The sequence below is a fragment of the Podarcis melisellensis genome, assembly GCF_964234715.1.
Source record: "Podarcis melisellensis genome assembly, chromosome: 1".
In the NCBI taxonomy this organism is placed as follows: domain Eukaryota; kingdom Metazoa; phylum Chordata; class Lepidosauria; order Squamata; family Lacertidae; genus Podarcis; species Podarcis melisellensis.
This window is the reverse complement of record NC_138528.1, coordinates 134,612,609-134,638,389: the sequence shown is the minus strand read 5'-3', so window position 1 is coordinate 134,638,389 and position 25,781 is coordinate 134,612,609. Positions and strand designations below refer to the sequence as shown.

Below are 25,781 nucleotides of genomic sequence, written 5' to 3'. Positions count from 1 at the left end.
ACACCCCTTCTATTTTGAGGTGCGCGAGTATCTCAGTAGTAATATATATAATTCCCCTGAGTCCCCAAAGTTTTATTTAAAAAACCTGATGACAGAAGAGACAACATTCAGACCGTCCTACATGCTCCTTTAGTTAGAAAAATTAGGCCTACCTCACCATTTCTCCCTTGTGTGTAAATAGGACAGACCTGTGAATAAAGAAACATGGCTGCTCTGCCCCCTTTAAAGGTTTGGTCCTGTGTGTGTGTGTGTGTGTGTGTGTGTGTGTGTGTGTGTGTGTTTAACTAAACTTTGGACACCTTATTTAAAGGTCACAACTTTCTAGAACATATTAAATTATGCTCATGTTCAGTCATGTTGAAACAAATTATTGGGCTTTTGGACCACAGAGACTGCCAAGGTACCAATTAACAATGCATAATTAACATATAATTAATGTACAGAATTGCTGCCAAAAGTTGCGGTGCCTTACATGGCTCTAAAGGGGGACAAAGTCTCTTTGCCTTAAATTGCTCCGAAAGGGGATCAAGTCGTGGAGGGCAGGCCCCATCTTTCGCTCTTAGCTATTAAGGCTTAACAAAGCCACTTCTTCATAATAATAATAATAATAATAATAATAATAATAATAATAATAATTTATTATTTGTACCCCGCCCATCTGGCTGGGTTTCCCCAGCCACTCTGGGCGGCTTCCACAAAGACAAAAAATACACTAAGATGTCACACATTAAAAACTTCCCCGAACAGGTCAGAAAACATCATATGGCTTTCTATAGAATCATAGAGTTGGAAGGTTCAACTAGTCCAACCCATTGCAATGCAGGAATCTCAGCTAAAACATCCCTGACAGATGACCATCCAACCTCTGCTTAAAAACCTCCAAGGAAAGAGAGCCCACAACCTTCTGAGAGAGTCCGTTCCACTGTCAAACAGTTCTTGCCTTCAGAAGGTTCTTCCTTATGTTTAGTTGGAATCTCCTTTCTTGTAACTTGAATCCATGGTTTGAGTCTTACCCTTCAGAGCAGGAGAAAACAAGCTGGCTCCATCTTTTTAAAAATTAGTATGATTTAAAAATTCCAAAAATGTATTGATTATTTAATATTTCAAAAGCTACCTGCAAAATTTCATATTGGGATCTCAATGGAATCAGATTTTTTAAAAATGTACATACATGACTGCATACACATCTCTTCTTCTGTGGATGGCTGGGTGGAAATGAGCCGGACCTGCGTTCTGCATTTGCAGCAATGAGGAAATGAGCTGTACCTGCATTTTGCATTTGCAAAAACACAGCATGTTTAAAGTGGTGTCTATATATAGATATAGATACATAAAACTGAAATGGGATTCTACTTGATGACTCTGGTGGTGGATAACAGTTTTGCTGCTGTTGTTTCTTTAAGACTTGGTCTTTAGTATTTGTCATTTCATCTGTAGATGTGTATACATTTTCAGTTTTTGCATTTACATTCTCAAATTCTGTCATCGTCATTGTCCAATATCTTCAGATTTCTACCAACAGAAGTGTTCTGTCATTGACATAAAGAAAATAATACCTAGTAGGAATTTTGACAGGAAAATCGAAAAGTTTTAAAAAATTAATCAGCATTTCATCCACGGCAAGGGAGTTCTTTCAAATTTTATCAGCTTTTATTTAGTAGGCCTAAAGCAAAATTGAGTTAAACTAGAAAATATGAAATTTAATCCATTTTGGCACTAAAAAGCAGAAACACTTCATTTATTTACATTTTTACATATTAAAAATCAGTGTCCACACCCAAAGTGGTTTGTATGTTAGGTTGTCACATCTTGTCCATATTTAAAAAACAAACACACACACACACACGTATTTCTGATGCAGCTTCTAGCAATTTGGGCATCCTGAAGATAACAATAACTTGATACTAAATGTTACAATCATTAGTAATAAAGTTTTTTATCAGCCTGGGCCTGGAGGAAGACTGTGGCCCAGTAGGTGGAGCATTTGCTTTGAATGCCCAACTTCAGCCTTTGGTACAGACTCTTCTTACATACCCTCCAACATTCCTCAGATGAAAATAGGGGCAGTTCTCACTCTCCCCCAAGTGACCCTCCTTGACCCCCCATATCAAGACTCCTTGCACTCTGCTCTGCTTCCTTTTTCTTCCTGCCCTGGGCAGCCCTGCCCTCTGTCTGCCCCTCAGAGCCGGCATGTCACCTGAGGCTGGGCCTTGGCGGCTGCAGCCTCTTCTCCTCCTCACCTGCTTTTCAGGAGGGGCCACGGGATGCTTCACCATTGCTCAGATTAAGCGCTGGCTCATGCTCTAGCAGGGAAAATAGGGACATTCTGAGATCAAATCAGAAGCTTGGGTGGCTTTTGTAATTCCAGGACTGTCCCTGGAAAATCAGGACACTTGGAGATCTCTCAGATAGCGGAGCTGAGATAATCCTAAGCCATGGAAAGCCACTGCCCGGCAAAGTGGACAGCCTTAGATGAACCAGTGGCCTGACCATATCTTATGCTTATGAACAACAGTAAAAGATCATGTTTGAAATCTGAAAAATATTCCCAATCTCTTTATTCACATTACTTTGCAATAAAAAAAAGCAATAAAACAGCCTCATTTATACATGTGTACCTTAGGATATGCACACATGGTGATTTTTTAAAAAGAAGTTTTGTTTTGCAGTTTGTTTCCCATATTGCATGCATTTTCTGTTTACACCATTGTCCATGTTCACGTTGTGTTCCTTCTGTTTGTTTTCTCATGACTAGACGTCTTCTTTGTCAAAGATTCCTGCCTCAAAGGTTAGAGCATTGCTTCCTCCAAGACCCAGCTCAGCTTGCTCATTAACTTCTACTAAAAAAGCTTTGCTTGATGCAGACAATTATTTTGCCAGGCCCTCTTCCGCAGGCCCAAGAGACTGCTTGCCATATTCAAAAACAGATGCTCAGGTAAGGCAGCAGAGTAAATGTAGTCAGTGATAGCAAAGAAAGGGCCAGAGGTGGATTCTGATCTGTTTGCTTACACTCTCTTCCCCTTGCCCTTCTCCTGAACACAAATAGTTCACACTGACAAAAGAGCTGTAGAGCAGGAGTGAACAAACTTCCCCCTGTTGAATTCAGGAAAAAACACTGTCAGATATTGCCTTTCTTATTACAGGACCCATAATTAGCTCCTATCCTGAACTGGAATGCTTCCCTTCCCAGGGTTTGATTAAAACCCTAGGAATCCATCCATTATAAATCCAATTTAGGCTGGAGAAACATTATACTTTTCAGTGCTGGAGGTAGTGTGTTCAGTTATTATTGTCTCGGGTAAGCAAGTTTTGCAAACTTTAAAACATTTTAAAACATTTTTTTCTCAAAAACACGCAAGCACCGTTTGATTAAGGGCAACTGTTGCCAAAGAAATGCATGCACGCAAAAAGGCAGTGATGTCTCTGTCATACCACTTTAACCACTCTTAAAAACTGTTAGTTGGTTCAAACCAAAGTTCACAAACCTAATAAGCTTTTTGCCATAAGACTACAATAGGATGAGGCCTAAATATTACAGGTGGGGGTGTCCTTTTGACTTTTCGCTGCAGACTTGAGACTGATACTAGTGTACTCATAGCCAAACTAAAATCAGCTATGCTCCCCTACCCCTGCCTGCCAAATTACTCAGTTTTGCCTGTATCATCTCACTTTGGTATGCTGTAAGCAAAGTTAAATCCATGTTGGATCCCCTCTGGAGGTAATAATCTCACCTCTAGGTGCATGGGGGCTGGAAGTTAATCTGTCTAGGCTTGATCTAATCTTCCTTACCTTGACATAGTTTGAAGCTCTTGCTGGGGAGAAACTGCTGGAAAATTAAATGTCATCACAACAACTGCATTTTACCCGTTTTTTAAAAAATTAAAAGTAAAAAAACCCAAGTTCTATTGTTTCTCCTAGGACGGTGTAACCAAGAGTCCAGAAAAGCGTTCCTCTTTACCAAGACCTTCCTCTATTCTACCCACCCGGAGGGGCCTGTCAGGAGACAGAGAACGAGATGAAAATTCTTTCTCCCTGAACAGCACCATCTCTTCATCAATGCGACGGACCACTAGTAGGTTTCTGTACCCTCTAACTCCCCCTCCACATTTTCTTTAGCCTGCAGGTGCACTTTGTGTGAATCTCTTGAGGTCTCTGTGCATATCAAAATGATACAGTATAACACACCCTCTTATACTATTTACAAATTGCAACAGAAAAAATATATGCTGGTCGCCAGAGTTTTGTACATACAATTTACACACTCTCATATCCCCCTCTACTCTTACCCCAAAGCTCTTGCTCAGCATCCTGGTTTCCCTAACACACAACATTTCTCATGAACATTCTCTCCACTCATTTACACCAACACCCCAGAATGCCCCTTAGCTTAATACTGAACCACCTACAACCTATCCACCATCCCATCCCTTTCATCACGTCAGGGACTGGCAGGACGCTGGCAAGTGTGCACCGGGAAAACGGGGGCTGGAGTCTGACTTGGGATTGGAAGGCAGTGGCTTGTGAGGACCTGTACCAGTCAGAAGGCAAGAATCAGAGGCAGGGGATGCTTCAGCACTGGAGGGTAGAGCACAGGATGGGTTGGGAGAAGAGGAGGAAGAGGCAGGTCAGGCAAGTGAAGGACCGGTGCTTCACCCTCTCCTGCACCACTGTGTCCCAGAACCAGAAGCAGATTGAAAGGGGGTGAGCAGAGGAAGTTTCCACGCAGGCGTAGTCTCCATCTGCATGTGTGCATTCCGTCAGGGAAAGCTACATAAACTGTTGGGGGGGGGGGGAGAGACCCCTGTTGCTCCACCTGCTCCATAGTGTATGGACCTGGAAATAGATGCTAGATTGGTTTTCTGTATTGCTGTGAGAATAAAGTGAGTTAAGGAGGTAACATAGGGTGAAGTAGGCGAAAATCTGAATAAGTAAATGCCATTAGTTTATTCCTGGTGAATGTGCTTGGGATTGCAGGTGTACAACGATATACCTGTTAAGTGTTAATAATGACTTGGAAGTTCCATTTCACAAAGTGGGACTTGCTTTTTAGGAAACATGCACTGAATTGAGCTGCATAGCTTGGAGTAACTGAATTTGCAGCCTCTTCTTAAAGGTAAAGGGACCCCTGACAATTAGGTCCAGTCGCAGTTGACTCTGGGGTAGCAGCGCTCATCTCGCTTTATTGGCCAAGGGAGCTGGTATTCAGCTTCTGGGTCACGTGGCCAGCATGACTAAGCCGCTTCTGGCAAACCAGAGCAGCACATGGAAACACTGTTTTCCTTCCCGCTATTTATCTACTTGCACTTCGTGCTTTCAAACTGCTAGGTTGGCAGGAGCAGGGACCGAGCTCACCCCTTTGCGGGGATTTGAACTGCCGACCTTCTGATCGGCATGCCCTAGGCTCTGTGGTTTAACCCACAGTGCCACCCGCGTCCCTTAGCCTCTTGCTAAATACATGCTAAAATGACATTGGCATTATTTTACTCACTTGCATTTCTGCTCTCATAACAGAGTTATGGTCAACATGTTTTAAAACAGATCCATTTTGGTAAAGTTGTTCAGTTGCCTTAAGCAAAAGAGCTTTAGAAAAACATTCCTTTTCCTTTTCTGTGCTATTTACTCTCATTAACTAAAGTGAAGATTCATTGAAAAATACGCAGACCTACAAACCTTGCTGCGGCACAGGAATCAAAGTACTGCTTGTACATAAGCAGGGATATCTTACATACTGCCATCCAAGCAATCTCGTATCAAGGATGGATAACCTATTGCCCAACTACTACTCCCACCATCCTATACCATTGGCTCCTCTGCCTGGGGTTGATGGGAGCTCAAGTCCCCCCCCCCAAAAAAAAAATCTAGAATTCTTCATCTCTGTTTTATTGCTTTGATAGCTTCCTCCGTTTCCCCCACAGCAGATTATTTTTGTGTTTTACATTACTAGCAGATTTTGGTAAGTCAGCTAAAGCATCCTGTTAATTTCCATTTCTAGGCCACCCATCAACCAAATATAATACATATAAGAGAATTTGTTTTAACCTGGAAAAGCAACAATGAATGCCCACATTGGACAAGTGAATTATGAGGACATGGGAGTCAGTAAATATGGTTAAATTAACTAAGATAATTAAAAGGAGGGAGATCAGACAATTGTTTACTGAAAGTTGGAGCGTGTTTGTAGTGTATTGGTGTAAGAATAAGACACAAGAAAATGTTCAGTCCTGCTGTTAGAAACCTTGTAAATACTAGTGCGTGTATAATGATTATTTAGTAGTGAAGAGTGGGGAAACATCCTTTATTTTCAACCAAGTTTTAGTCAGAGTAGACCTATAGAAATGAATGGCTATGACTAACAAATTAATTTCAGTGACTCTACTCTGAGAAGAAGTTAGGTTCTTATTTATATTCCTTTGAGGATATTAAGTTAACCTTGTAAGGAGTTTAAGATCTACTTAGGCCACATTCTTGTTGAATTCGCAAGAGATAGAGAGGTAGATAGTCTTTAAAAATATATTAATATATTATTTAGTTATTTCATAAAATTTATACACCACTTAATTGTAAAAAAACCTCAAAGTGGTTTACAAAAAAAGATAAAACCATAAAATCAAGAAAAAATTATAACCACACTTTAAAACATAGAAGTGTTAAAATACTAAAATACTAAAACAGGTTAAAATTACCTCAACTATGGGTTATCCACACAACCTCTGCTTTATGCAGGGGAAATCTGAAGGTTTCCGCCCCAGATTGTTGTTTATTCCGATTTATCACTAAAGAGCAGGTTTTCCCTGGGGAAGGAGCGGGACAAGGAGAAAACCACTTGGATAAGTAGAAGCATGGGTGAGCCCTTTCTAATAACCTGGGTGGGCTTGTTTGTGCAATAATGTTTTGAATATGTCTCAAAAATAGTACAGTGAAGGCGTCTGCTTGATCTCAATAGGCAGGGAGTTCCAAAGTGCAGGTGCTGCTGCACTAAATGATCGAGGTCTTACAGGTGCTGAACAAGTACTATGTGGCACCTGTAGTCGTGCAAATTTCATTGATCAAAGTGGTTGAGTAGGCACATGTGAGGTAAGGTGATCTCAAACTTAATCCATTCCGGAAGTCCATTCCAAAACCAAGGCACTCCAAAACCAAGGCAAGCTTTCCCATAGAAAATAATGCAAAATGGATTAATCCGTTTTAAAAACAATCCCTAAAACAGCAATTTTACATGAATTTTACTATCTAATGAGACCATTAATCCATAAAATGAAAGCAATAAACAATGTACTGCAGTCACATAATCAACCAATATCAATCAATCAGCAGCTGAACTGGGTTCTACACAGTCACAAAAACAAAACCAAAAAGAGCTGCAAAACCAAAAACACAATAAATAGCGAAAACAGACAGATCTCAGCTTAACACTCAAAACGGAAGTGTGGCACTTAAAACGGAATTGTAACAGTCAAAGAGAGCACGTTCAGCTTCCGAGAAAAGTTTTCAAACCTGAAGACTTACTTCCAGGTTTGCGGTCTTTCGGTTCCAAGTTGTTTTAGTACCAAGGCGTTTGAGAACCAAGGTACCACTGTATCTCTATGATATTAAATAATAATACAAAAAATGAGGGAATTCAGTAGAATTTACCAGCCAGAATATACAAATACAACTAAATCACTAAAACAGTATCAGTACAAATGACACAAACATTCAAAACCCATAGATGGGTAGGTAAGCAGGCAGGCAGGCAGGCAGGCAGGTAAAGCAAGCTAGGAAAAATGGGGAAGCAGGGGTGATGCAGTCCCACACAGGATGGTACCATATGTCTGCAAAATATTCAGGTCAGCAATAATACGTCTATTCTTTTATAATAGATTTCTCCGTAAGCCTGTGATCTACGAACCATGCAATAATTATTTTAGTATCTCTAACCTTGTTGGTTTTAAATTACCTTCTTTGAACATTAACTGATTTGAATATCACAGTGCTCTCATTTAGCAAGTTATTGCTCATTCTCACGTTTCTTTATGACCTTCAGAAACACGGCAGAGTGAATAATCTGCAAGGTGTCCTCATGAAATATAAGATAGATGTCCTCTGCTCCATGAAAATATCAGCAACATGGTTTAATTTTTCCCCAATACAGGATCAGAGCCTATTCGAAGCCGGACAGGAAAGAGTGGCACATCAACCCCAACTACACCGGGTTCCACCGCCATAACTCCTGGGACACCACCTAGCTATTCCTCCCGTACCCCGGGCACTCCTGGGACCCCCAGCTACCCCAGAACCCCCCATACACCAGGTACTCCCAAATCTGGTATTCTGGTGTCCACTGAGAAGAAAGTTGCCATCATACGCACACCTCCAAAATCTCCAGCTACCCCGAAGCAACTACGGCTCATTAACCAGCCTCTCCCTGATCTCAAGAATGTCAGGTCCAAAATTGGGTCAACAGAGAACATCAGATATCAGCCTAAAGGGGGACAGGTAAGGCTTCTGTTCCAATAACAGCCAATGTTTAAGGCATTATCACTGGAAGCAGAATGCAGGGTCTCAGAGGAGTAAAAGCCTGGAGTGGAGAAGGTAGATACAAATCTCCTTACCAAGAGGGATGGAAACTTGTCAGTTCTGGGGTTTTAACAAAGCCTTTTTAGGTTAGGGCTTTTTTGGAGAGGGGGGGTATGTTTTTATCAAATGTACTACTGCTGCTTTTTGTGGACTGAACAAACATATTTTCAAAACTATAATTTTATCTTTTTTATATCATTGAAGTGCTTCCGAATGAAAAAATGTTTGTTATATATATTTGTTACATGCCATCAGAATATTTTTGTATTAAGGCAAGGGCCAGATAAGAGGAGCAGCTACCTGGTGTATTTACAAAACAGAGCCTTAGAAAGCCCAGTCAAGGAAAGCAAATAAATGTTCAATAATATAATATTATTTTAATGAAATGTGGATAGGTCAGTTACAACTGCAGTTGTAAAGTGCAGTGCACCCCAATAATTCAGACTCCAATCCTAAACATACATACTTACTAGTGAGTAAGGTCCACTGCAAACTGTGGGAACTCTCAAGTAAAAATGATTAGGATTGCTCAATAGGTAAATTGCATTCTTTATTAGATCAAACTTTTATGTTTTAGTATTTTGTGTTTTAATACTGTGCGAAAACACAGTTGCTGAAAATGACTTGCATTGAAGGAAAGGTGACAGAATGGGCAGGTGCTACTGGAAGGATTTTTTTTTGTTTTGAGAATGGGCAGGATTAGCCAGGATCCATTCCAGATCACTGTGCTTCTCCATGAAACTTGCATGTGGTTCTATATGGTAGCAATATCTGTTTATCTATTTGTAAAATGTGTCATGATCCCTGCATCTGGCCCCTCATACTACACTGTGTAAGGTACAAAAAGGGGAATGGAGGCACAATCTGACCCTTCCCAGAGTAAGGCTATAACCCTCCAAGTCTGAGGAAAGTGGGAAAGCTGAGTCCTGAGTAGTATCCACGTCTGCTCCGCAGCATACAAATCAGTGACTACAAGATCGACAAAGGCCTTTTAAGTCAGCATAGGCACTTCCACAAGGAAGCAGAGCCAAGTTGGCTCTTGCTAGCCTACATGAAGCCGCAGCTCTCTACAGATGTAGCATGATCAATAGCTCAGGCTCCTGACTGCTTTGGGTAGACTTTGCCTGGACTTGCCTGCTTCAAAGGGGTTCTGCTTGTTACTACCACTGTGTGAGCCTCATGGAACAGGAATAGTGGGATGTTCATGTGTGGGGATTCTAAACACCTAAATGTGGAGGGCTGGAAAGTAGATTCTTCCAATAATAGAGACCTTGTATTCTTGTAGAAAAAGTGGCAGGAGGGTGGAACAAGCCTCCAAAATTGCCCTGGGTGTGGGATGTCTATCATTCCCTCATACTGCCAAGAAACAACCCCAGCAACAAAGGAGCGTGCATAGTGCTTGAATGTGCAGGGGAAGGCCAAAGAGACGTGTGTGAGGATATGATGATTCTGAGAGTTTTCCCTGTGTCTAAAAGCTCTGGCATCATGACAACTGGCTCCCCCAAGTATTCTCACCAATTAAGCATTAAAGAGCAGGTTTACAGGGGAAAGTGGTGCAGCAAAGGCAAAACCACTCAGCCCCATGCTTTCTAGGCCTGGGACAAATAGAAAGTAGACCCGCCCTAAGTCTCCTCTCACCATTAGCAGGGTGCCTATGACACCATAGCCTAGTTCTCACTGAGGTCCTCTATACATGGTTGAGTACAGAGTGCATCTTCCACGTTGGCATTGAGTAACTACAGGTTAGAGGGGAAGCCTTCAAGGCCACACCATTTTATTTCCGGGAAGACTTGAACCTCTGTCATCCCTTTTCTAGAAAGTAAGTCCAACCCAGAAGGATGTAGTAGCAATACCTCAGTTTTACTTATCCTATATCATTTCTGGCTGGGGCTCTTGTAGCTGTTGGGATGAACTGCTTTCTACAGTCTGCTTTATGCAAGTCAGTTTATGGAAACAAATAGAAGGCAGCTGGAGTTTCATAACCTGAGCTTAAATTGCCATGCTGAGTGTAATAACTCCAGGAGGAGGAAGGAGCGGAAAACCCTGAACATAAGCAAGTATGGCAGGAAAATTACTGATATCCGGCCCTAAAGTGTCATTTGGAGATAGATTTTCTCCTTTTACCGGAGGCATCTGTTAACCTAGTAGCTGAGAGTCCATCCTTGGCTTGCAGCTGTCCTGGGGAGCAGAGTCGCACTGTGACAGCACCATGCTCTGGAGGTGCTTACACAGAGAGCAGCAGGAGGTGTCTGAATGTTAAATAAATCAAAGTAGAAATACAGAGTTGTAAAGGTCTCATTAGAAACTCATCAGCTAACAAATCCATTTAAAATCATGGCTTTACCCACCCAACCACTTCTGCCACATTTTTTTAACAAGCGGAAGATACCACCTGAAGATGAGATTTCAAACTTTATGATAATGATCCTCTCTAACAGAACTTGATGGGAGCATTTTTCACATTGTGCTTTGTGACAAAACAGGCAGATGTACTTAAGTATAGTGGCATATAAATCCGTAACAGTAGGTTGCTTTAAGTTCCCTTTATCCCCTGGACAGGGAATCCTGCTTACATTGGCTGGCTGTAACTCACATAATGGGAAAGAGAGAGACAATTTCTAAGCTGCCACTGTTACATAGTAGGAAATATCTCCTTGCTCAGAGCCAGACTATATTACCATCCAAATCACATGGTTTACCTCTTGCTGGATTGTGCATCACTTGAGAGTGTGAGTTGACGATTGCCTGTTTGAATGGTCCCCAGCATTAAAATCCCATGCCCTAGGACAGTTGGCATTGCCCTCGTCACTCTGACATCCTAGCTATCTTCATGCAGATAATGTTGTATTCAAAAACCAATCAGACCCTACTCCAGTATCCTGCAGTCGTACACCTCAGCAAAAGGCGAACTATGTGATTCAGCTGAGCATGACTATTGCGACTTTGTATATAGCAAGTAAAATGGGACAGCAGAGACCAAAGAGAATCTTGCACCTTCACTCGTCTCCTTGGGGAATCGTACCTCACACTGTGGCATTGCAGCCAAGCTTACAATTTGTGCCTCCAGAAGTTTTTAATTGGTTTTATATGGGGCTAAAAGCCAAGGAGGCTGTACATCTTGTGATCTTAAACAGGAGAGAATTGCCTGTTTTCCTTCTTAAGGGGTTGCTGGGTAAAAATATTCAATTCTTGGCAAAATTTTAAGGCTGCTTGCTCTTGGGCATGTCTGATACGTTTCAGAAGTAATTTAGCATGCTATCCGTCAGGAACAGAAAACACTGCAGGGAAGGGCATTCAGAAGCAACCTGGTGGCATGAATGATTTGCAAGATGTCCCAAGGAATGTAATTGGGAATTTTTGCAACGTGTGCCAAGCCTTATTTTATCTTTATTTCCCTCCCACCCCTCCTAGTTATGGAAATGAAGAGATGTGTCTCAGTGCACTACTAATTCCAAAGAAGAAAATGTATCCCATCAGTGGAATATGCTTATTTTCATTGAGAGATCTGTGAGCTAAGCAAAACCTCTAGAGATAACAAATCCCACTATGGGGATCTGTTATGAGGATTGCCCTTCATATGTTAACAGGACAGTAGCAAAAACTGTGCTGTACAAACTTGTGTGGCGAAAAGAACACTTTCCCTATTATAAAAGATATCGCCTATCTCTCCATCTGGTAGTGTAAATGACACCAGTGCCTGCCAATCTGCAAACGCTTTCATATTAGTACAGAGAATTGGCTACAAGGCAGCTGACACTGCCAAAGAAGATGCTACAACACCAGGTCTTCCTCAGACCCAGATTCTCATATTAATCACAGCAACAACACATATCCACAGGTTTTCAGAAGTGGCCAAAAATGTGTTCAAAGGATTGCCAATGTGAGAATGAACCCTGGATTTTTAAGAATCAAGACGTGCAGTTACTGCTGAAAACAGCAACTGTGCATTTAGCTGCACTGTCTTCCTCTATAACAATGGCTTGTGGAACTTAGCTGTACCCTGACATCACAGTGCTTTGTGTTTCCCACTCCTCAGCAGCAGCCAATGATGTGCTGTGGAGTTTGGGAAAGACAGAATACAGTGGTGCCCCGCAAGACGAATGCCTGGCAAGACGAAAAACTCGCTAGACGAAAGAGTTTTCCGTTTTTGAGGTGCTTCGCAAGACGAATTTCCCTATGGGGTTGCTTCGCAAGACGAAAACGTCTTGCGAGTTCTTGCGAGTTTTTTCCCTCCCCCCCTTTTGCTAAGCCGCTAATAGCCGCTAATAGCGCTAAACCGCTAATGGCCGTGCTTCGCAAGACGAAAAAACCGCTAGATGAAGAGACTCGCGGAACGAATTATTTTCGTCTTGCGAGGCACCACTGTATCATGTAGGGAGATGGTTGCTGATGTCATCTTAGCATAACATCTAGTTGGTCTTTTAGCATGATGTTTCCTTTGGCTTGGGATATGTGAGGGACTTATCTGGTACAAGTGATACGCTCAGTTGCCATTGATGTCCCTCAAGCAAGAGATTAGAATATATGGATTTGTATCAGTCTATGGTTCGTGTAGCCTGGCTTTGGTTCTCTAGGGTGTTCAGTTCAGTTCAAAGGCCAGGACAAAATCCTGCAGAGTGTCAGGCAGAGGCCTTTCACATCACCTGCTCCCTGATCCTTTGAATGGCAGATGTTGAAGACTGAACATAGAATCTTGTAGTACCTTAACCTTTGAAGCCACCCTACTCTCCCTGAGCAACTTTCAGTTTACAGCTGGAGTGGAATGGAAATGGACCTGTCATTTGAAATGAACAATAATAATACTTAGCAGTTATTGGGCACATATCAGTGCCCAAAGCATTTCACAAAGAGCCATGGCGGTGTCGTTGTTAATAGTGCTGGGAGGCCCAAGTTCAAAGCCCTCAGGAAGCTACAAAACTCACTAGTTGACCTTGGGCCAGGCACCTTTTCACAGCCTAATGCCATTGAGCTTCCTGAAGGAAAGACCACATAGAAACACGATGCTAACAATACACTGTCACCAAGACCTGCAAGATCTGTTAAGGAGGTCAGTTTTATAATTCCCATATTGCAAAGCCCAAGAGGTGGCTTTGTAGTTGAGGTGAGATGTGAACTGGGCACTTCCCAGGGGATTACACTTTTACCTGGTCAAACCAGACTTCAGGAAACCAATTGAGTGTGATTAACTAAATCTTTTCAGAAGCTTTAGAAATATAGTCTATCTGTATAATGACTGGGGCCTATGCCTGGGGGTTCAGCCCAGACTTCCTTGCCTGCACTGCTGCAGTCTTATCTATCTATCTATCTATCTATCTATCTATCTATCTATCTATCTATCTAATGGGTTTTTTCTATGTGCATAGTAAACTTAAAAGTTCCACTGCCTGTGTCATGTCCTATATACTTCAAAGGGAATTTGGAGTGAAGAAAGATGGCAGAATTGGTCCCCTAGGGACTGAATTATCATTGAAAGTTATGCACACGTATGCAGAGGATAGTAGCCTCTGAGGTATACATGAATTTTCATAAACCTTTCAGGAAATTGCATATAATCAGCCTCATAACTCCAGTTGCATAAGATGTCATGAGCACAGGAAGGACGTAACCTAGTGAAAGAAGCACAGGAGGAAAAAAAACACTGCATTCCCCCCACCCACCCCCCAGCATTGGTTTTATATAGTAGAATGTTTTGAAGGCTTAACTGGATTGGAGTATATGGTCTAAGAATAAAGTGCAGGGTGGCTTGCAGTATCATTAAAATGCAAGAGATAGACCATAGTGCACTAGTTATTAGCAAAAGTGTACAAAGGTTTTCTCTTCCCTAGTTCTCCAGCTGCCACTCTGCAACTGAAAACTCCAGGCCTTGAACTGGCAGTTGAAAAATTCGGGTGTTTGTCTCTCACTGAGAAACTGCTATAGCCCCTGACCCTCACAGATTCTGGCTCCAGTGGCGGATTTAGGAAGCACAGAGGTAACAAAGGTGCTAGAACCTTCCACCTCTCCCTGCAAGTCCTCAGATGTTCCAGCCACCACTGTGCTCCTGAATCTCTGAGCCACAGCAGGTGCCCAAAGAAATAATCTTGATCCAGAAAGGTTGCTGAAGCAGCTTGATGTTAAGCCCCTCACAGGCCAGGACTCCCCCAACCCCCAGGCGATGGCTGCTACTGCTTCTGGCTCTAGTTGCAGGTGCAGGAGATGCACTGGATTCTGCTGAGAAGTCAGCTGAGAATTGAGAATAGGGTGCAAAAGCTGGAAAGCTTTTAAATAAGCTCTTTATGAACTTTGATACTTTAGGGTGAGTTCTTTTACAGGAGCAGGTAAGAATCAAACGCTAGGGAACTATGCTGTAAAAATGGATTTCAGGCTATGGAACAGGATGTGAGACAAAATGGAGCATCTAACGATAAATTTGTGGGTGTGGTGACTCCAAGGGCTGCAGTTGGCCAACAACTGGGCCTGATGTAGGCCAAGCCCTTGGCCAGCAAGAATTCCTGTCCAGATGAAAATGAGGAGATAAAGGCCTGAATGACGCAGGTTTCATTCAGACTCGTAGGTCGGAGCTGAGATGGAAAAGAACCTTTCCTGTGTGCCTCTGCCATACCAGTTGAAGAGCTTGCTGTATTTCTAAATCAAGGGGCACTGTATTTCTAAATCAGGCTTTCACAAGACCTTGCAGCAGTTTGGACTTTCTGTGCCCCTTGAATCTGCATTTGTGGAGCAACTTCTTCCTCCTGACCACTGCTCAGAGGTGTTGCCGATTCCTCGCTGCTGGCAACAGGCAGGCTGGACAGAAATTGGGAAGGGGTTTTTGTTATCCATCTGACTCACACTTCTCCAGGAATTAGATCCAGGGTTCATGTTTGAGGGTCAGTGCTCTCCTGTCAAGGTTTTAAAAATAACCAAATCACCTAAAATAACATACACAACTATTCAAAAATCTTATGACAGTTGCCTTGGCCATTCCAGGCATCAGCTGTTAAGTTCGCAAGGGGTTGGATTCAATGACCCTCAAGGTCCCTTCCAACTCTACTGTTCTATGATTCTATGATTAATCTCCATCCATAAAAGAAAGGATACAAAAACCTCAGAACAGACATTTGCTAGTGACAAGACAATAGCCACATATGATAAACCACTGCAGTTACAAATGACTGCATATATGAGAAGAGTACCACAGCACAGTCTTTCACATTCAACATTTCCATTTTAGTTTATGGCACTTTTATTATTTCACATCTGTGTTGCCTGAAAATATAGATGTTGCAATGCCACTGTTGCATTGTTATTAAGAAGGGCAAATTTCTACTTCAGATTATTGGGGAGGAAAGGCCATGGGTCAGTGGTAAAGCATTTGTAATAAACCTACCTTTTAGTGGTTGACCACAAACTTGACATGAGCCAACAGTGTGACGCGGCAGCTAAAAAAGCCAATGCAATTCTGGGCTGCATCAATAGGAGTATAGCATCTAGATCAAGGGAAGTAATAGTGCCACTGTATTCTGCTCTGGTCAGACCTCACCTGGAGTACTGTGTCCAGTTCTGGGCACCACAGTTCAAGAAGGACACTGACAAACTGGAACGTGTCCAGAGGAGGGCAACCAAAATGGTCAAAGGCCTGGAAACGATGCCTTATGAGGAACGGCTAAGGGAGCTGGGCATGTTTAGCCTGGAGAAGAGAAGGTTAAGGGGTGATATGATAGCCATGTTCAAATATATAAAGGATGTCACATAGAGGAGGGAGAAAGGTTGTTTTCTGCTGCTCCAGAGAAGCGGACACGGATCAGTAGATCCAAACTACAAGAAAGAAGATTCCACCTAAACATTAGGAAGAACTTCCTGACAGTAAGAGCTGTTCGACAGTGGAATTTGCTGCCAAGGAGTGTGGTGGAGTCTCCTTCTTTGGAGGTCTTTAAGCAGAGTCTTGACAACCATATGTCAGGAGTGCTCTGATGGTGTTTCCTGCTTGGCAGGGGGTTGGACTAGATGGCCCTTGTGGTCTCTTCCAACTCTATGATTCTATGATTCTGTGATTCTATGATTCTAAGTTTGCAAACAGTTTGTAATCGTTGTTTAACAAAGAGATAGGTCTGTAATTTTTGATTTGCAGCAAGTCTGCGTCTTGTTTTGGAATTACTGTAATATAGGCCTCTTTCCATGTTTCTGGAATTTCACCTGTGTTCAGTATCTCATTCATGACATCTTTCAGTGAACTAGCTGTTCACTTAATTTTTTATTATATTTTGCCGTAAGTCCATCCGGGCCTGGTGACTTGCCATTTTTAGAGCCTTTTATTGCCTCTAGCAGTTCTTGGGTATTAAAAATCTTCCTTTGTTCATCCTTTATATGTGGCATGTTACTACTTCTGATATACTCTTCTATCTTGAATGTTTTTTCTTTCCCTTGTCTATACAAATCTGAAGAATATTTAACAAATCCTACTCCAATTTCCTTCAGCTTTTTAAGATCGCCCCGGACAGCGGAGGACTTCTCCGCTGTCCCGGGGCGATTTTAAATCCCCCGGGAAGGCAGGCGGGGGGGGAGCAAAGACTTTCGCCCCCCGCCAGCCTTCAGAAGAGGTCCAGGACCTTTTCTGAAGGCCGGCGGGGGGCGAAAGTCTTTGCTCCCCCCCGCCTGCCTTCAAAAGCCGTCCGGGATAGCGGAGAAACGCGCTGCGTTTCTCCGCTCTCCCGGGAAGGCAGGCAGGGGGGAGCAAAGACTTTTGCCCCCCGCCGGCCTTCAAAAGCCGTCCGGGAGCATTTTAAAATCGCCCCGGGACAGCTGCGTTTCTCCGCTCTGGGTTCAAGTACAGGATTAATGTAAAAAAACCCTCCTCTCTTTTTTTGTTTTATCTGATGAAATGAAATCCATACTTTTTTTTTTTTTTTTTTGCTAATTAAGACCCCCTTTTTTGCAATATGTGTCTCTTGGAGGCAAATTATGTCTAATTTCTATTTTGCTATTACATGCTCAATCTGTTTGCATTTGGCTTTACAGTTCAATCCATTCACATTCCAGCTCAGTATTTTAAGATTGGCCATTGTCAGAGTCAGTTGCAATATCTGTTTTTTCTGGTATAGTGCCTTCCAATGCTAACTGCTCCAAGGCCTCTTTTTGTTCAGCTCAAGGGTCTCCCCTGCCTTGTTTGGAATCTAAGTCTCTCCTGTATTTGTCAAAGAACTCTCTCACCTGAAACTCTGATGTTAGCCTATATCTCCTTTTCAGGTGGGATCTCCCTAAAAATGTCTACTTTCTGTCCGGCAACCACGAGATTTTTTCCAAAGCTGTTCTGAAGGATTGCATCCTTCACTCTTTTTGTTACTAATGTTAATAAAACATCTCCTGGCTGCATCTGTTCTCGACTTTCGCACAATCTAATTTTGAAACAGCTCTCTGAAAGTCCATCCAACCAGTCTTTACTTTCTCCCATCCATTCTGAGATTGTCTGTGTAACAAATGTCTCCAAATTTGGCTCTGTGTCAGATTCTGGAAGGCCTCTAATTCATAATGTCCTGTCTCTTTCCCTTAGCTGCAAGAGGAGGATCTGGTCCTACAATTCATTCTGCTTCCCTTGAACCCCTTCCACAGTTCCCATCAACCCTTTTTGTTTCTCTCTTAATTCTCCTGCCTCCTCTTTTAACTTTTTCTAGTTTGTCTACTTTGGTTTCCAATTTGTTGACCTTGTCTCCCAATATCCCAAATTGCTCTTTCAAGACTCTTCAAATTTTCAATATCCCTGTGCACTTGTTCAATCAATGTTTGATTGGATTTTTCCATGTCACTGTGAACCTGTTTTGTAAATTCTTGCATTGATTGAACCATTTCTTTCCTGAATTCCTAAAGTTGCTGTGCAAGAAAATGTGTTTGCTCTCTCTCCCCTTTATCTCCCGTTTCTCCTCGCACACTAGCCCTTCTAGCGGCCACCGCAGCTGCAGCTGCCACTTTCCTGGTTGTTGTTCCCTCCTTACCCAACATGTCTTATCAGTTGGTTCCCAGTGTGTTTTGAGTTGTTCAAGGTCACACTTGCAAGTTCCGGCTCTATCCAGCCATAAGGTTGTTTCCCCCCTCCCAGACTCTTTCCAGTTTCCCTTTCCCTTTTGTCTGCCTTCTCCCTCCCCACAACAGCAAATCATACAGTCATATAACAAAAAAGGCAGAGAGAAATGAAAACATCCAATAAATCAGGAGATCTAAAATGTACAATTAAAAGGGCAAAAAAATAAGAAGAAAAAATAAAAAAGTAATTTAAAAGTCCATAAAGCAAAAAGATGTTACGCCAGTTCAGTTTCAGATTTATGTCTTTAAAAACAAGGTTATTCTTTAATTTGTACTTATCTACTTGTAATTGTCTCAAACAGTGGTGACTTGCAATAGTTCCAGAATTTATATCTCCATTTTATTTCTTATATGTAATCCCATGGCATTTTGTCTTGTTGTTTAATTCACAAACGTGCTGGAGTTTCAATCAACAGATCTTTCTTGGCAAGCTCTTTCAATCTCTTGGAGTATTGAAGTTACTTTGGAAGCTGTTCCAGGCTCTTTCCACTTTCTGTGGCTACCCCACAGAAATGCTGAGAGTCCCCTGGTAGCTCCCTTTCTTTCCCCTTTTCCTCTTCTGCTCCACCAATTTTTAAAATACTGTTCAAATTCCTCCAGCTGTCAGTGGGTTTTTAACTTTATAATCCAATAGGTTACTTGATAGCTAATATATATTCATTAGAGTTAAATGTTTCAACTCTCCGTTGCTGTAGGCAGTCTCTGTGTCCCATTCACAAAAAAATTCCCTTTGCAGAGCTCATCCACAGAAATCAGAAGCTGACTTCCTGTTTTGCTTTCGTTTCGCCAAATAAACTTTTTAGCCTCTAATTTTTAATTTTAAATGTTTTATTTCACATTTACCTCTAATTGGAAGATCTGCTGCTTCTGGTGACAAATCATAGCTTCGGCAGCAGGCTGTGTTGGAGTTGAGAGCGAACTCAAGCCCCTTCCCTCCCACGCGCACAGCGGCAGCTGGGAGATGTTCAGGGGGCGAGTTTTTCCACTCTGCTGGAGCCCTCGGGTCCCCACTCTTCTGGGGGGGGGTTGGGGTGCGCTGAGCTCTAGCGCCACCCTTCACACCTTTCTGTCCGCTCCATGTTGTGGACAACACTTAGCACATTGCCATTGTCCTCCGCAGTAGACCGGAAGTCCGCTACCAAGAAAGTATTCATACTGACTACAGTGGTACCTCTGGTTACGTACTTAATTTGTGCCGGAGGTCCGTTCTTAACCTGAAACTGTTCTTAACCTGAGGTACCACTTTAGCTAATGGGGCCTCCCGCTGCTGCTGCCGCGCCACCGCCGTGCGATTTCTGTTCTCAACCTGAACCAAAGTTCTTAACCCGAGGTACTATTTCTGGGTTAGCGGAGTCTGTAACATGAAGCGTATGTAACCCGAGGTACCACTGTACTTCTCTCATGAGCTGCAGCCTTTGCATTTTGTTGTATGTGCCACTGAAAACCTCATAATGGAAATCCAAGCTGATATTTAATATATTGAGCCAGCATTCAGTGCACTGCTTGCACTTTTCAGGAGCCTACTAGTCCCTTGCCCCATTACAGTAGCTTAGAGGCTATAGGCCTTCTATCTTCACACAGATGGGCACTTAACTAGCTGCTGCTATAGAAAAGTCACCTGCCTCTCAGAATCTTGAAGAAATGGTTTTGTTTTGCCATGCAGGCAGCTGGAGAGAAACAGGATAGAAAGGTCAAGGCATTCTTAAACAACTTTGACTCATGATTAGAGCATAACTTGTAAAGCAAACGGCCCCCTCCACTGCAGCAGACAGGACTTTGTTGGGAGCTTTGCATACCAACGTTAACACTTTTTATAGTAAGTTAACCTCCGATTCCTTTTAGGTTAGGATTTTAAGCAAGAAGATTGATTTTAGCGATATTCAATCCAGATGTGGTTCCAAGGATAACATCACACATTCAGCAGGGGGAGGAAATGTAAGTAAAGATGGCGCCTGGCAAGGTACCCTGGGCCACTTTGGTGACCCTCCTCTGCACAGCCTAGTCCTTTGTGTCTTCCTACCAAGCACTCTTTCCCTTCTTGCTAATGTTTCACAGACACCTTGGTCTAGTGATGTGTTCAGCATTGTGTGTTGAGTGGTGGGTATCTCCATCCTTCCTCACAGACCACAGCAAATTTCCCAGTCTCAGTCAAAGCACTCTCCTCCACAAGACACTGACTCAGCCAACTGAAATCCACAACTATTCAAGGCCTTATAAAAAAAAGAAATCCCAGTCCTTACAGGGCTGAAAATGTGAGAAAATATTAAGGATACAAACATAAGAGTTGCGCTTGCTTAGCAATCTGGAGGTAAGGCTAGCAATATGTCCTTAACACATGGTAGTGTTTCCTGAACAGGTGGCAGCCAGGTGGCTTAGCAAGAATAGGGGAATATAGCTGTTGTAGACCCACCATTGTGTGACTTCATTTCACACTGAAGGCCTAGTAGAATCAGAGCCAACTCGTGAGCCATATAATTTCCAGATATGCTTGACCCATTTGCACCATCTCATTTCATGGTGGGTCCAAAAGGGTGAATGAACCTTAAGTCTATCACATATCTAAGGCAATATCTGTAGTAGCACCCCCAAATGCCAGGAACATTGTAAGGAAACATGCCAGTTTATGCTTCAGGCACATCTGTAGTTTTTCTCTTAGAGGATAACATAGGTTAGTGAGACCAAATCGGGCCTTAGAAAGGTGGAAGTGTCCTTATGTAGCTACAGGAGCACTGAAAAATATTCCAATCAGAAATCCAGTTAAACCACAGAAAGCAATCCTGGAACTCTGTGCAAAAAGGAAATAGAAATATGTCATACAGTTCTCAGCACACAGCACTGAAACAAACTTTCTTTCACATGAAAAAACTTAGGAAAGAACTTCACTCACCTTCCTGATTTACAGCCTTCACTTTACTAATGAAAAACCTTTAACATGGTTCTGCTAGGTTCAAATGGGAAGCTTGCTGTATTAATCTGGGTGTTTCCCTCCTTTGTGGCATGATTGTATACTACTAATCATCTATTTTCTTACAGTATCTTTCAAAGTCAAGGCACATTCATTTCTAGGTTTTATTTTCTCATTCCCAAGATATATTTTTGTATATTTTTAACAGGTGCAGATCGTAACCAAGAAGATAGACTTAAGTCATGTGACTTCAAAATGTGGCTCACTAAAGAATATCCGTCACAGGCCAGGTAAGATGGAAATTCTTGGGGGGGGGGGAGAGAGAGAATTTTGCAAAACACGGATTTTCCAGGGTACCTGATGTCCATAATAAGTACTCCGGCACTGTAGGAAAATTACATTTCCTGGGGTCCCTGTCATCTGGGGTGTTGTCATTGCCACATTTGAGAGTGAAGGAAGCCTCCAGAAAAACACCTCCACTGCCACTGCCAGATAAATGTGAAACGAAGAAGATGGCTGTCCCTCCCTATAGCTCCTCTGCTGTGGGTTTGCATATTTCCCATGGTATTTTCTTTTGCTAATCTCATGTACCACTTACTAGGTTATAGAGGCCATCCATTTAATATGCATATTATTGTGTTAATATGGTTTTGGAGCTACTCCCATTCCTGATCCTGGGTAAGCAGTGGAAAGGAAAATGGAGCAGGGAGATTAAGGGAAGGCAAAAAAACCTCATGCCACTTCCTTCCCTAGTCACAGTTCATGCACCCTCAGGTCTTCTTCCCCAAACCCAGAAGGATTCTTCTGTTGAAGTGTTTTATATAGTCTTAACACTCTCCGTCCATTATGCAATGATTAACCTTGGTTTCTGTTGTGGTGTGCTTCCATGTAAAGTTTTGGTTTCTTTTCCAAACCCCTGACACTAAAAGTTCACAGAGGAGCATTAGCTTATTCCAGTTTTGACATTAGGCACTTGCATACATGATTATCTCTCCCTAATTGAAAGCCATTACAAATGATTTCTCATTCTGAAGTACACAGTGCCAGCTGCCCACACAATGAATGGCCTGATCTGCACATCATGGAAAGCCAAACTATGCTTACCAGGACTGCACAAATGAGCTGGCTCCTGGATGGGAGATTGTACTTCTCTCCAAGCCTTTCCACTGAGCACAGCATAGCAGCCACAGCAAAGTTTGGCTCAGCATGTCATGATCATTGTTAAGGAGGAAAGTATGTGTGTTGAAAAGTGCTTCAGTCACAGTTGGAGAGTCTTGCTGTATTTTCCGACTTAATTTTCCTCCCATAACATCTAGGTGGAGGGCGAGTGAAAATTGAGAGCGTGAAACTGGATTTTAAAGAAAAGGCCCATGCCAAGGTTGGCTCGCTTGACAACGCTCACCATGTACCTGGAGGAGGCAATATCAAGGTAAGGCGCTGTCACTTCTACTTACTGAAACATTCATTCTGTGCATCATCCAGTTGCTTGTGAATACCCTGGATATCCAGACTAAGTGGTTCTACTGAAATCAGCAGGACAAGTTAGTTGTGATCCAAACCTTTATCACCAGCCTGTTTATTCTTTATTACATAGGCACTGCACAATTTGTCTTTTGAGCCCAGGAATTTATCAATCTGGGAAGGTTAGCTCTAATGGCAGCAAGCAGGCCCAGGGGCTGAGGTGGGGCTTCTCTTAGGGAAGGCAGAAATACCTGTGAGGACTGAGGATTCATCCGGTGTTGTGGTCAGCCATGTCATATATACACTAGAGTATGATAGCCTGAGGTGGGACAGCAGGTATCAGCTCCACCACTCACTTCACATCCTCAACCACATCATAACTGAGTAGAGTTGCAGGAGTAGAGGTGTACAATCCGCATGAATCTTGAATCCATGGAATAAGACTGTTGAGGGTCCCCCCCCCAAAAAAAAACTTTTGTGTGTGGAAAAACCAGGCATTCATGGGAAATTTGAATATATGCCCTTCTACTTACTTTATCAAAGGTCAAATTGCTTTGCTGCTTTAATATGAAATGTATTATATAAAACTTAGTGCATACAATTATACTGGGGTATACTCATAAATGTATATATATGACTTGGGGTTCAACCCAAACAAACAATTCTGTAATTTTATGTTGTGAACAACCCTGTGATCTTCAGATGAAGAGAGGTATACAAATTTAATAAATAATAATTATAACAACAACAATGATTATGGATATATCCAGTATTATAGATGAAGCTGCAAACTGTTGTACCTTAACGTACCTAGTTATGTCTTGGATTTTGCCAGCTGGGAAATAAAGAGAGGTGAGAAAGAGAAAGCTGTAATTCCTATAGTTAATGTTTGGCAACAAGGATTTTTGGGGGGTGGGGGTTAAAGGAATTGTGTGTGCACAGCCTTCAGTTCTTTCCAAAGAAAACATTTTATCCTTATTTATTTTGTATCTTTACAAACTTCTTTCTCTTTAAGTAGAGGAGTAAAGTTGCCTAGGAAAAAAAGTAAAAGTAAAGTGTACTCAGAATGGCATTAAATATGAAGGGAGTTCACATTATTTTAATAAGGTCAGTGAAATTTCTTACAGGGGTTTGCCCATCTACAAATTCCCAATGAAGTCCAGCTGAAGAGGAGCTGCTCAGGCAAACGTCTATGAAATTAGAGTCATGGAATTGTAGAGCTGGAAGGGACCCCGAGGGTCATTTAACCCAACCCCCTGCAATGCAGGAATCTCAGCTAAAGCATACAGGACAGATAGCCTTCCTAACACCTCTCCTGTGAGTCTGTTCCACTGTTGAGACGGTCTTATGATGTTTAGTCAGAATCTCCTTTCCTATACAGTGGTGCCCCGCAAGACGAACGCCTCGCAAGACGAAAAACCCGCTAGACGAAAGGGTTTTCCGTTTTGGAGGCGCTTCGCAAAACGAATTCCCCTATGGGGTTGCTTCGCAAGACGAAAAAAATCTTGCATCCCCCCGCGGGTTTTTTCCGCTTTTTTCGCCCTTTTCTTAAGCCGAAAAGCCGCTTATCAGCTGTTCCGCTGATAAGCCGCTTAACAGCTGATCGCTGGAAGCCGCTTGACAGCTGTAGCGCTAATCCGCTAAGCTGTCAATGGGCTTGCTTCGCAAAATGAAAAAACTGCTATACGAAGAGCCTCACGGAACGGATTAATTTCGTCTTGCGAGGCACCACTGTAACTTTAATTCATTGATTTGGGTCCTACCCTCCAGAGCAGGAGAAAACAGGCTTGCTCCATCTTCCAGCCCTTTAGATATTTGAAGGTGGCTATCATATCTTCTCTCAGCATCCTCTTATCCAAGCTAAACATATTCAACTCCCTCAACCATTCCTCCTAAGGCTTGATTTCCAGACACTTTATCATTTGCTCATGTTCCAGATTGTCAATATCCTCCTTAAATTGTGGTGCCCAGAACTTGACACAGTACTCCAGGTGTGGTCCAACCAGGGCAGAATAGAGCAGTACTATGAGTTCACTTGATCTGGACACTAGACTTTTGTTGGTGCAACCTAGAGTAGGATAAGTACCGGTATTTTTTTGCTGCTGCATCACGTTGTACTTGTGGTCTTCTGATTCACGTTGTACTTGTGGTCTTCTAAGACTCCTAGATCCTTTTCACATGGCAAGCCACATGTCCTCCATGGAAGTTAATATTATTTTGATAAGATTAATGCAATATATTATGGGGGGGGGGGAATTGACTTGGGGAAAAATTGAAGTGAATTTGAGGGGCTCTGCTGAAGTAAAAAATCCATAGCCCTTTCATGGTAAATTAAAATAATATTTATTAAATTGACACTCTTTCTTTGGGGAGCTTCACATGTCTGCAGTTGCTGCGTTTTCTTTAGTGAGCCTGCTTTCTTTGTACAGATTGACAGCCAGAAGCTAAATTTCCGAGAACATGCTAAGGCCCGGGTAGACCATGGAGCTGAGATCATCACGCAGTCACCAGGCAGATCCAGCGTGGCTTCTCCACGGAGGCTCAGCAACGTCTCATCCTCTGGAAGCATCAACCTGCTTGAATCTCCTCAGCTTGCTACTCTCGCTGAAGATGTCACTGCAGCCCTAGCTAAGCAGGGCTTATGAATTTGCTTCATTTAGCAGTGTTTGAAGTAATAATATTTAGGCATGAGCTCTTGCCAGGAATGGGCTCTGAGCAGGTGTTAACATTCATTCTTTACCATGTCTAAAATTAAGTCACATCCCAAGACTGTAGTAACCATAAAATAAAAACTGGGGGAAAGTTA

At 42.4% G+C, this 25,781-nt stretch overlaps 1 protein-coding gene across 37 annotated transcripts in view; it reads left to right on the top strand.

The window, feature by feature from the left end:
* MAP2 (microtubule associated protein 2) overlaps positions 1–25,781 on the top strand; it is a 278,632-nt gene extending 252,851 nt beyond the window's left edge. For 27 of the 37 annotated variants that reach the window (XM_081898568.1, XM_081898601.1, XM_081898598.1 and 24 more), the window contains 7 exons: positions 2,756–2,935; positions 3,919–4,072; positions 8,132–8,475; positions 20,452–20,544; positions 21,723–21,804; positions 22,831–22,943; positions 25,405–25,781. In XM_081898568.1, the coding sequence (XP_081754694.1) occupies positions 2,756–2,935; positions 3,919–4,072; positions 8,132–8,475; positions 20,452–20,544; positions 21,723–21,804; positions 22,831–22,943; positions 25,405–25,620 (1,182 nt within the window). In that variant the 3' untranslated portion in view covers positions 25,621–25,781. The remainder of the gene's footprint in view (positions 1–2,755; positions 2,936–3,918; positions 4,073–8,131; positions 8,476–20,451; positions 20,545–21,722; positions 21,805–22,830; positions 22,944–25,404) is intronic. The other 10 variants (XM_081898597.1, XM_081898596.1, XM_081898585.1 and 7 more) reach the window with 3 other exon arrangements.